The sequence below is a fragment of the Setaria italica genome, chromosome II (assembly GCF_000263155.2).
Source record: "Setaria italica strain Yugu1 chromosome II, Setaria_italica_v2.0, whole genome shotgun sequence".
NCBI classification, from domain to species: Eukaryota; Viridiplantae; Streptophyta; class Magnoliopsida; order Poales; family Poaceae; genus Setaria; species Setaria italica.
The window spans coordinates 26,817,609-26,829,525 of record NC_028451.1 but is presented as its reverse complement, the minus strand read 5'-3'; the positions used below and the strand labels follow the sequence as shown (position 1 = coordinate 26,829,525).

Sequence of the window (11,917 nt, the reverse complement as noted above, 5' to 3'; positions counted from 1 at the left end):
ACACATCAATCACTACTAATTATATAGATGCACTAACCATCCCATCGCAACTTAATAATGATTTAGTGCCATCTAATGACAATTTATGCCACATAATATCATTGTAATATGCTGAGTCGGAAGGTATAAAGGATAATTTCATGCATGCAATTACAATTCTTAATAATTTGGAAAATACCCACAATTTTGGGCATATATTTTGAATCCTCTAAAAGCCCTACAGCAAGCAAAAGCACACATCTGCGGTTCGAAAAAAACACCCATGCTCCCTTCGCGCCATCTCCGCGCCGCCGCGCGGCAGCGGAGCCCCCGGCCCCCGGCCGGCGCCGGCGACGCCTCATTCTCCGCCAAGCCCAACGCGGAGGTGATCCAGCGGAACAAGGCTATCACCGCCCACATGCGCGCGGGCCGCGTCCCGGACGCCGAGCGCCTCTTCGCCGCGATGCCACGCCGCTCCACCTCTACCTACAATGCCATGCTCGCCGGGTATGCCGCCAACGGCCGCCTCCCGCTGGCTCTCTCCTTCTTCCGCTCTATCCCGCGGCCCGACACCTTCTCCTACAACACGCTCCTCCACGCGCTGGCGGTCTCCTCATCCCTGGCCGACGCGCGGAGCCTGTTCGAAGAAATGCCCGTAAAGGACTCCGTGTCCTACAACGTCATGATCTCGTCTCACGCCAACCATGGGCTTGTCTCGCTCGCGCGGCACTACTTTGATCTCGCACCAGAGAAGGATGCTGTTTCGTGGAATGGCATGCTTGCTGCGTATGTGCGGAATGGACGAATTCAAGAAGCTAGGGGGCTGTTTAATTCGAGGACAGAGTGGGATGCAATTTCTTGGAACGCTTTGATGGCTGGGTATGTGCAGTGGGGTAAGATGGCTGAAGCGCAGGAGATGTTTAATAGAATGCCGCAGAGAGATGTTGTGTCTTGGAACATTATGGTATCTGGGTATGCAAGGAGAGGGGATATGATGGAGGCGAGAAGGTTGTTTGATGCAGCTCCGGTTAGGGACGTCTTCACATGGACAGCAGTTGTGTCTGGGTATGCACAAAATGGGATGCTCGAAGAGGCCAGGAGAGTGTTTGATGCCATGCCAGAGAAGAATGCTGTATCATGGAATGCAATGATGGCAGCATTTGTTCAGCGGAAGATGATGGATGAGGCGAAGGAGTTGTTTGATGCAATGCCCTGCAGGAACGTAGCTTCATGGAACACAATGCTGACTGGATATGCTCAGGCTGGGATGTTGGAGGCGGCGAGGGCAATTTTTGACATGATGCCACAGAAGGACGCAGTCTCGTGGGCTGCAATGCTGGCTGCATATTCTCAAGGTGGTTTCAGTGAGGAAACCCTGCAGTTGTTCAAAGAGATGGGGCGTTGTGGTGAGTGGGTGAATAGGTCAGCATTTGCTTGTGTTTTGAGCACATGTGCTGACATTGCTGCACTTGAGTGTGGAATGCAGCTTCATAGCAGGTTGATTAAGGCTGGTTATGGTGTGGGCTGCTTTGTGGGGAATGCACTCCTAGCTATGTACTTCAAATGTGGAAATATGGAGGAAGCTCACAATGCATTTGAGGAGATGGAGGAGAGGGATGTTGTTTCATGGAATACTATGATTGCAGGCTATGCACGGCATGGTTTTGGCAAGGAAGCACTTGAGTTTTTTGATACAATGAGGAAGACCTCTACAAAGCCAGATGATATTACTTTGGTAAGAACATCCTTTCTGTTGGATGGACTTGAAGGATTGATCCACTTAATGATACTTTAGTGTTTATTTATATGTCCCTCTTTGTAGTAAAGTCATGTACTATGATATCTGCACGTGCCTACTTTTTTAGACAACATTCACTGAACAAGCCTACAGGAAGTTGGCCTGGTGTAGTAAAATTTAAAATCAAGAATAGATGTTCTCTTCCGATCTAATGTTTTTGGTTAATCTGACTTTCAGGTTGGAGTACTTGCAGCATGTAGTCATTCTGGTTTGGTTGAGAAAGGCATTTCATACTTCTATTCGATGCACCACAATTTTGGTGTGACAGCAAAACCTGAACACTACACTTGTATGATAGACCTTCTTGGACGGGCTGGAAGATTGGATGAAGCGGTTAATCTTATGAAGGACATGCCTTTTGAGCCTGACTCTACCATGTGGGGTGCGTTACTTGGTGCTAGTAGGATCCACCGCAATTCTGAACTAGGCAGGAGTGCAGCTGAGAAAATATTTGAGTTGGAACCTGAAAATGCTGGCATGTATGTCTTGCTATCAAATATATATGCATCCTCTGGCAAATGGCGTGATGTGGATAAAATGAGACTTATGATGTATGAGCGTGGTGTGAAGAAGGTTCCAGGATTCAGTTGGATTGAAGTGCAGAACAAAGTCCACACTTTCTCAGTGGGTGATTGTGTACATTCTGAGAAGGAAGACATATATGATTTCCTGGAAGACCTTGACATGAGGATGAAAAAAGCAGGCTATGTATCTGCTACAGATATGGTTTTGCATGATGTGGAGGAGGAAGAGAAGGAGCACATGCTCAAGTATCACAGTGAGAAGCTTGCTGTTGCTTATGGTATTCTTAAGATTCCTCCTGGGAGGCCCATCAGGGTGATAAAAAACCTGAGAGTATGCGAAGACTGCCATACTGCTTTCAAGTATATATCTGCTATTGAGGGCAGGCTGATCATATTGCGGGATTCTAACCGTTTTCACCATTTTAGAGATGGTTCATGTTCATGTGGTGATTACTGGTAATGATGAGTATATTCATGCAAAGAAATTCTGAAGGAAATGTAGTAGACTGTGGATGTCGAAATCATGATTATGCAATGCAGACTACAGACAAAAATATTGGGCATCCTGATGTCTGGATCTGGCCATGTTCGCCACTAGGCTTTCTACTTTATTTCTGGTTCAAAAAGATTATCCAGGTGATTTGCAAAGTTAATTTGGAATTGCAGTGTATTTGTGAGTACTGAGATTCATATCTCCAGAGGCAAAACACAAAAGATACCTAGAGAGAAAACAAATGTACTGACTGCATGTTCTGGTCTCACATGAACTGTACCTGGACAATCTGCTAGCATTTGTCTGTTGGAGAAACCTTGGAAAAAAGATGCATCCCTTGTAGTTTGTCAATAGGTAGAGGTCAAAGGGAGAACTATCAGCTTAGGTGCAAAGTAGTGGAAAACAACCACCTTACTTGTTATTAATTTTCTACCGATGAAAAGTAAAAAAAGTTGAAACTACTTGCTTTCCTGTTATCAGGTGTGGCATTGGAATATTCAAGAGGATGGTGCTATCCAGTGAAACATCCTCTATTGAGCTTGAATATACGTTGACAAACCAAACTGCAGAAAGCAATTGCAGGCATGTATTGCCATGCCATTTCCGTCAGAATAACAGTGATGGCAAAACTAAAGGTTCTTCCATTGGCTCAGGTATGCATGCTTTGCATGATCAATCAGGTGCTGCTATCTGGTTGCAAGGGGGTATCATGCATCTGATCTACCAGCGACGAGCTCAGGAGCAGGCAACTCTGTGCATGCATGGAGCTGAAGGTTTTGCTCATTCTAGTGGATGGATCTTCAGAGCCTGCACATCTTTCTGTCATGTGAGTCGTATTTCTCTGCAGCCCTTCATTTCAGTTGATAACTACTACCATAACACATAGTTTGAGGGATTACAGGAGAACCTGAATCCTGATAATGAAAGTCTTGCAACTAAACTAAACCTCTTCATGTTTAAAGTTTCAACGCCTTATTTAAGATTTCTGGTAACTCTGTCCTGACATGTTTAGCCACTAAACACGAACGTGCATGCACGCCTTGGTGACGGATTATAATGTTGCTTACTTGCCACAAATTACAGTTTTTTCACACGTCCTAATATCTGGCAGTGTCAGGCATAAGCTGCACCTACTGTTTACATGTCAAAACAACTGGCTTGAACAAACAAAATTCTTGTCCATTGTTCATAGAGACACCGAGGGAGGTTCCATACTTCCATCCATCTTTGTTGGATTCCATGTCAAGGACACTTCATTCATCTGCAAGCTTGACAGTTCCTCTTGGGCCATCCTCATGTGTAGGCATGTGAGCGGCGTCATGTGCCGGGTGGACGCCTGTCGCCGCATGTGTTCGTTCCTTGCAGGAGCAAAACGCCCAGCAGAGACACCGAGGCGGGACGGGAACCTGCCACAGGCGGCCAGCGAGGCGCTTGCTATTTTCCGCCGCCCCCTCCTCCTCAACGTTCTCCCCACCTCCCGCCTCCGCCCCCTCCTCTTATACGCGCCACCCACGCCTCGCCTCCGCCTCCCCTCCTCCTCCACCTCGCCTCCGCCTCCCCTCCCGCGGCAGCCCCGAGAAGCACTGCGGGCCTCACCTGCCCGTCCTCCTGCCCCCAAGAACCGCCGGTTCAGGAAGGAAGGAAGGGAAGGAAGGGAAGCGCCTGCCTGCCGGGGCTGAGCGACCGACCATGGCGTACAGGGCGGAGGACGACTACGACTACCTCTTCAAGGTCGTGCTCATCGGCGACTCCGGGGTCGGCAAATCCAACCTGCTCTCGCGGTTCACGCGCAACGAGTTCAGCCTCGAGTCCAAGTCCACCATCGGGGTCGAGTTCGCCACCAGGAGCATCAGGGTCGACGACAAGGTCGTCAAGGCCCAGATCTGGGACACCGCCGGGCAGGAGAGGTACCGTATCAATCTACCACCCATTCACTCCCCCTTCCTTTCTCGATTTCTTGGTTGGTCCATCTGCCAGGTTCATTTGCCGATTTCTCTGCCGTTTCTTGAAGGAATTCAATCCGTTTCTGTTGGATTCTCTCGTACTGTAATCCTAGGCTCATTCTGCTAGGCTTCATCGTGTTGGACCAAATTAGTAGTTTCATTTTGTTAAATGCACCATTGTCCCAGTTCGGATCGTACAGCTTACAAACGAGGGAAATTGTGGCCTCCCTTGTGCAATCTGTTCACACCTTGTAGTCCTGGGTTTACATTGACTTGAATGTTTGTAATGATCGTGAGGCATTCTCTTCATCTGTGAAGAAGCAGCATTGCAATTGCAAGATGGGCACTCTAATTTAATTCCTACCATTGCTGTCGTCAAAGTATACACAATATCATGACATTAATGATGTCCTGTCATTGTCATATCATATCTAATAACATGTTAGGTGATTCTACATTTTGTACTACCCTCCTGGCTTCATAAAAGAAATTATGTTGCAACCTCTGTAATTAACAGGAAGGCACCTCTTGTTTGCTAGGCTGGCTCTAAATTAACCTACTATGGTGGTACTTTGCCAGCTCTCCTTCAAATTGTAAAATCTGCAATGGTTGTGTAAAGCTTAGAGTCTTTCTAGGATTGTCTCCTTTTGTTTGTCTAGTTCCATCTCATTATCCTTGCCATGCATCCAGTCAATCATGGCACCTGATGTGGAATGTAGGACAGCATCTGTTTGACCTGCATTTGCCATTTTCCTTAGAATATAATCCCGACTTTGGCATTAACATATTATATTCTTTGTAACTGGCTCCAATATGACTTATTTACTTAATCAGCTCTGATGTTTTATTTCTTGGCAAATTTCACGAACATTTTTTCTGCAACATCTTCAATATTTCAGCAGAGCTAAAGTTTATCCTATCCTCCCTTTGTAGGTATCGGGCAATTACAAGTGCATACTATAGAGGGGCTGTTGGCGCACTGGTCGTGTACGATGTGACACGCCATGTGACCTTTGAGAATGTGGAGAGGTGGTTGAAGGAGCTCCGGGATCACACAGATGCAAACATTGTCATCATGCTTGTCGGCAACAAGGCTGATCTGCGACACCTTAGGGCTGTATCTGTGGAGGATGCCAAGGGCTTTGCTGAGAGGGAAAGTACCTTCTTCATGGAAACTTCCGCACTGGAGTCCATGAACGTCGAGAGCGCCTTCACCGAGGTCCTAACTCAGATCTATCGTGTGGTCAGCAAGAAGGCCCTCGACATTGGCGATGACCCTGCAGCTCCACCAAGAGGACAAACCATCAATGTTGGAGGCAAGGATGATGTCTCTGCTGTGAAGAAGTCAGGGTGTTGTTCATCCTAAATCGCATATGACCATGAAAAGGAACCATATGCTCACCCAATCATATGATTGGTAATTGAAAATATGACTCCCTTGTGTTGCCTAGCCTGGTTGGTTATGAGATTATGTTGGTACACCAGAAAAACGACTTAGAGGTTAAAAGTTTTAATTCCAGGCTGGGACAAAAACTAACGTTTTGCAGTGTCATTGATATTCATGGTCTCCTTGTATGGTTTATATGCACTACTGTTCCACACTAATTGATATTAGAATCCCCTCCACACACCTCACTACATAACATACCCCGCTAAAATGTTGTAATTGGAGCTACTGATGTTTCCTTGCTGGGAGCAAAGAGTTTAACTTTGTCTTTTATGTCACAAGGGGTTATGTTCCACTCGGTAAATGTCCATCTGTCACTGGTAGGCAGCAAGTGTTTTTAGAGGGTTATATCATGTAATTCTCACAGGTGTACAAAATTTGGATTGAAGGTTTATGTTCCTCATCAGCCTATTTATTTTCATGTTCAGGCATATACACATTTTTATTTTATGTTCATGATGGTTTTAATCTTGGTTTTTGTTCTTTTCATCCATGGGATCATTTATACATGAGTAACTGTGTGTATACAAACCACCTGTAGAACATATATTGTGACTGATTCTTTGGTATTCAAGTTTTTTATAGACTTTTTCATCGGTTAATGTACAACATGCTGGAAGGTAATATATGCTCACTTAATGTAGTAGGCAGTATGGTTCAGCCCATTTTATGGGTTGTTTTTGTGCCTAGGTGCACAATGCTTATTTATCTGCTGATATAGTTGATTGGAAAATAAGAACTGTACGATCTAATGTGATTTAGTGGAATAACATGATAATATCCTTAAGATAATATCTCTGTCATGCACAACCTACGAATCTTAACAACTAATCTTGCTTGGCATGCCTTGTGCTGTGAATGCGGTGCCGGGCATGACTATGCTGAAAAGAAAATTGTGATAAACTCTTTCAGTTAAGCCATCTCATTGAACGTCACACATTTTCTGCTACAACAAGGAAGAGCTTTGAGAACATGACAAGCTTCTCAATTCATCAACTGGGAGAACACGATGGGCCCGCCGTTGTCAAGAACTGGTGGCGGTGCGGCGGCATGGAGTTGCCGTCCAGCAGGTAAAGCACGGCGACGGTGAGCGCGGAGCAGGCGAGCATGGCCGCCGGCCCGAAGACGTCCCACACGAGCAGCGCCGTGGCGAGGTAGAGCGTCCGGAGCCCCGCGGCCCAGAAGCCGCCGCCCCGGAGCACCGCGCGCGGCAGGTGGCTCGCCGGCGCGTCGGAGCCCAGCGCGCTGATTAGGAAGCTGGCGTGCACGTAGCACCCCGCGGACTGGACGAAGCAGGTGAAGGACGCCAGGAAGCAAGCCAGGAGCCAGGCGTACTTCGCCGCCGGCGCGTCGCTCGCGCCGCCGGCGCCGCTGCTCACCCACGCGCCGATGAGCGAGGCCAGCGCGATGCACAGCGACGCCAGCGTGATCGACGCCGAGATGCCGTCGGAGATCACGCTCAGCGCCAGCGCGACCTCCTCCGGCTCCGCCGTCCGCGCCATGCGCTGGACCCAGGCGAGCTTGTTGTGGTTCTCGTAGCCGATCACCGTGGTGTGGGGGCGCCGGAAGATGCGGTAGAGGAGGAGGAGGTGGTAGCCGACCATGACCGCCAGCGCACAGGGGACAAGAACCAGGTCCATGGAGCTCTTGCCAAGCATCATCTCCTCCCCTCCGACCTTCTTCGATTAGCTCCGAACATCCTTCCGTGTGGTGATAGATGGCGGCATGGTGAGAGATTGTTTGGTTGTACTTTCGCCATTGCTTTGATCTGTGAGTTTGTCGCGTGCGAAGTAACGCGAGCCCGTTTTCGACTGTTTATGTCATAGTTGCTTGTGGGTTTCAGTGAAATACTAATTGTGGCATTGGTTGCAAGCGATGACAACTGACAGGAATCAAGAATTGTCCAGACTGATTCAAAAGAAATGCCCGGAGACATTCTTACCGAGTTTTTGGGTTGTTTGGGATATGAATCCGCCAAAGTTTGGGTTTGCTATCTTTGATTTATTTTTCTTTGAATTATCCAACAATTTCAGACTATAAACTAAAACTAGCACGAAGTACCAGCATAAAGGGCACAAAATATTTCAAACAGCGTGCACTGTAACAGGTTTCATATAATACAAACCCATTGGGTTTGAACTTGCTGTCCTCGCACCTGTCCAGCATATGATTTGTACAATTGACAAGGTATTGTCCTAGTAGGCGTATGAACGGCATAAATCTTCACACCCCAAAATGAGTATAAACATGGATCTTCATAGAGAATGGGGCAATATAATACAAAAAAAAAGAAGAGAATGCGTTTTCACATTTCGTGGGTTAAATTGATCTCACATGCTCCCGACTTATCCAAATTGTGGTGACTTTTTTTACATATATTTACAAGTTACATGTGAAGTTATATATACCACAGACATTTGAACTTAATACACAAGTTGTATAAGGATGCAGAGAAAGAAAAAACTATATATTTCCTTGGGAGTGATGTGGCATGAGTACTTCACTGAGTTAAGTGGGCAAGTAGCAAAAGAAATTCTCATGAGGTTACAGTGGATAGAAATAAAGGAAATAACTTGAGGAGTGATGGACTTGAGATACAAAAGAAATTCAAAAAGCATGATCATTACAATTCTTCAATATAACACAATGCATATAGGCACACCCGTAACAACAAATGAACACAAAACAAAGATCTCCAACACCATTGAAATAATCTCTGCAAGTATAAAAAGACAAACACGTGTTAGTTGATCGAAATCCTAACTCGCAAAAAAAGAAGAAGAAAAGAATGTATTTGTGTTTTCTAGCCCAGCTTCCCTTGCTTCAAGCTGGCCCGATCCAATGTACTTTGCAAGGCCTTGCTCCAATGGGGCTGTAGACGGTCACCTTTTCACCCTGGCCCAGGGCCGACCAAAAGACTTCTGGGAAATTTAGTTGACTATTATTCTTTCTGTTCAGAAATGCATTTTACTTCAAAAATATACTATGTATTTGTTAACCAACACCTGTTCAAATTAAGGCCCCGTTTGATAGGGCTTCTCAAAGTGCTTCTCCACCGGTTTTTGATGAAGCTCTACCAAAGGGTCAATTTCAAAACAGCTTCACCACCAAAGCCGAGGAGAAGCCGCAAAACGGCTTACACTAGAGAGGAGAAGCCGAAAAAAGTGGCTTCACCGGCTTCTCCTCTCTCTCCAAGCATTAAGTGATCATAAAATTACATATATTGTCATTGAGAAGCTGTTTTACCAAACGTTTTGCAAAACGGCTTCAGTTTCACTAAAAAAGCCACTCCACCGAAGAAGCCGAAGCCGAAGCCGTTTTATGAGAAGCCGAAGCTCTACCAAACGGGGCCTAAGTATACTCACAGTGAATGAAAATTAGTCATCTATACAGGGTTTACAAGGATGGATCGCACGATATGCGCCGTGCCTTTGTTTTGCGCCGTGTAAGGCCGCGTAGGCAGCACGCGAACGGCCAGGCGTGGACACATACTGCCCACAGTCAACCGCGCTTTTACCGACGTAAACAGTAACTAAGGCTTTCCGGGGAATTCTTCAGTCATATGAGGTTACTTATATTCCCTTTTGGAAGTAAATCAAACAAAACAATTATAAAAAATATTTTGTATTAAAATGTCCCCTCCCCCAATTTTTTTTCCGATATGCATCACCTAACCGTGATCATAATTTCACCGCACAGCATAGAACAGGGTTGCATTCGGCACAACAAAAACAGAAGGAAGAAGTCCATTTTATTAATATATGTTGTCCACTTTCAGCTCGATTGACTCCTCGTACTATTTTAGTTGGTCCAATTTTCGCCACACCACAAGTTTGAGTTTAAGTTCCAAAGGCAGGTGTTGCAGAGGTTAGGACCATCTAATGCAAAATTAACCCTACAAATACAAAATTGCACAAAACATTTCTTAAATAATTTTCTAACGTAGGACCAACATTTATGTACGTCATCACTTGAAAATTTTGGAAACTAAACTCAACTACACATGGAGAAAAGAAGAGACAATTCCCTATTTGACACAAAAAAACTACTAGTTCCTATCTTGGTCTAAAAAATTTTAGTTTCGTATTTGACACCGAGTTCAACTTTCGTTCCTTACACGACACTCTGTTGAATTTTCCGTCCGAAAACTGTTAAATACCCTGCGTAAAGATAATTTTACCCCTGTGGGCCCACCACCTTTATCCCTTCTCTGCTCCACACCGCACGGGCTCGTCCGCACCTCCCCGACCGTCGCCACCATCCACCCGGCCGACACGTGGGGAGGGGCGGGGACGGCCGTCGCAGCCCGGATAGAGCGGTGGAGGGGCGCGGCCGACCCCCACGGCGACGAGGAGGAACGGGGGAGGCGGAAAAACCACCAGGAGACAAGCTGAAGAGGGGTCAGAGCTGCCCTCGCTCTCGCTGGAATCAATTGGCCTCATCAATTATGCGATGCGGGTGGAGATCTGATGGCTACAACCTCGACTTCACCGAGATGTCTTTTGTTCTGCAGCCGCGCCGTCCGATTTGATGGCGGTGGGCATGTCAGGATGTCGAATGGCAAGGGAAGGTCCAGGAGGCGATAGGCGGAGCCGCGCCGAGGTCGTCGGATTTTACAGCCGAACACGGGAGCAAGCTTGTGCCACGCAGTGCGTGCGGCCCTGCGTCGAGTGATCGGCGACGCACACTAGGAAGGACAACACTAGGAAGGACAGGGACTCGATATTTTTTCCCCTTCCCTGTTCATGGTGTTAGCTAATGTAAACTAGTGCGCGATTCTATCTGCCGCTTTCCTTTTCCTCTCAGCAGTGCTTGATTTCTTATCACTACGATTTGTTTCTTTGTTCCGGTGGATTGCATGTTTACATTGAGTCGAGGGCGCATATCTGCTCTGAAATCTGCATAGCTGCTGGATTTAGACAATTGCGTGGAGATTGGAGAAGCATGAGCTTCCTGGCACAACGGATATCATTGGCAGTTTTGGTGTTTTGGGTCCCATTGGGTCGTCTGGGTAAGCGTTGCAATGGGTTAGTGTAACCCAAAACCCAGAAATAATCCTAATGGGTAGTCTGGGTCAGCCACCAGTTGACCCAATTACGACCCACTTGCATCCTGAGTGCCAGCTGTGGCAAGCATGTACACGGAGAAGGGGAGGAGAGGAGGGAGAAGGGTGGTGGGGCTCGTAGGGGCAAAATCATTTTTTTGCGTGGTATTTAACGGTTCCCAAACGGAAAATCCAATAGAGTGTAGTATAAGAAACGAAAGTTGAACTCGATGTTAAATAGGGACTAAAATTTTTTAGGACAAAAAAGAAACTAGTAGTTTTTCCTGTGTCAAATAGGACACATTAGTCAGACAAAGTAGATTATTTTTCTCTATAGAGATATATACACAGACATTCACATACACATTTGCACACTTATCCTTTTCAAAGTACCGCATGCATACCCTTACAATATTTCAACATATCTTATCAAGGGGGCAAAGTATACCAGAGCCAATTTGGCTCGGTCCGACCCGAGCCCGCCGGGCTAAACTCAGCTCGTGGCCTTTATGGTGCCGGGCGTGGCAGCCATTTTGCTAGCTCGAACAAAATCCGAGTAGGCCAAGCCGGACCGAATTATTTTTTGATTTATTTTTCAATTAAAAAAGATATGTCGGTCAATCGTGGTTCGAAAAAGCTCGAAAAGGCCAGCCCGTTCATGGGCGGGCTTGGTCATATTTTTTCGGCCT

At 46.4% G+C, this 11,917-nt stretch overlaps 3 protein-coding genes across 6 annotated transcripts; 2 read left to right on the top strand and 1 right to left on the bottom strand.

Moving 5' to 3' along the window:
- Positions 1–247: 247 nt before the first annotated feature.
- On the top strand, positions 248–4,222 carry LOC101754936 (pentatricopeptide repeat-containing protein At4g02750). 4 transcript variants are annotated; one of them, XR_002676521.1, is made up of 4 exons: positions 248–1,714; positions 1,955–2,937; positions 3,275–3,620; positions 4,098–4,222. XR_002676521.1 is itself a non-coding variant. In XM_004956536.3 (2 exons), exons 1-2 carry the CDS (start codon positions 263–265, stop codon positions 2,759–2,761), a joined length of 2,259 nt encoding a protein of 752 aa, XP_004956593.1. In that variant the 5' UTR covers positions 248–262; the 3' UTR covers positions 2,762–3,264. The 4 variants fall into 4 exon arrangements, 1 of the variants encoding a protein (XP_004956593.1); XR_002676522.1 differs by having other exon boundaries at positions 3,448–4,113; XR_002676520.1 differs by having other exon boundaries at positions 3,275–4,113.
- A 93-nt stretch (positions 4,223–4,315) lies between these two features.
- LOC101754530 (ras-related protein RABA1f) lies at positions 4,316–6,654 on the top strand. Its single transcript, XM_004956535.4, has 2 exons — positions 4,316–4,701; positions 5,671–6,654. The coding sequence occupies exons 1-2, from the start codon at positions 4,484–4,486 to the stop codon at positions 6,101–6,103; spliced, it is 651 nt and encodes a 216-aa protein (XP_004956592.1). The 5' UTR covers positions 4,316–4,483; the 3' UTR covers positions 6,104–6,654.
- Positions 6,655–6,839: 185 nt separating this feature from the next.
- LOC101786534 lies at positions 6,840–7,977 on the bottom strand. Its single transcript, XM_004959322.2, has one exon. The coding sequence runs from the start codon at positions 7,843–7,845 to the stop codon at positions 7,177–7,179; it is 669 nt and encodes a 222-aa protein (XP_004959379.1). The 5' UTR covers positions 7,846–7,977; the 3' UTR covers positions 6,840–7,176.
- Positions 7,978–11,917: the final 3,940 nt, after the last annotated feature.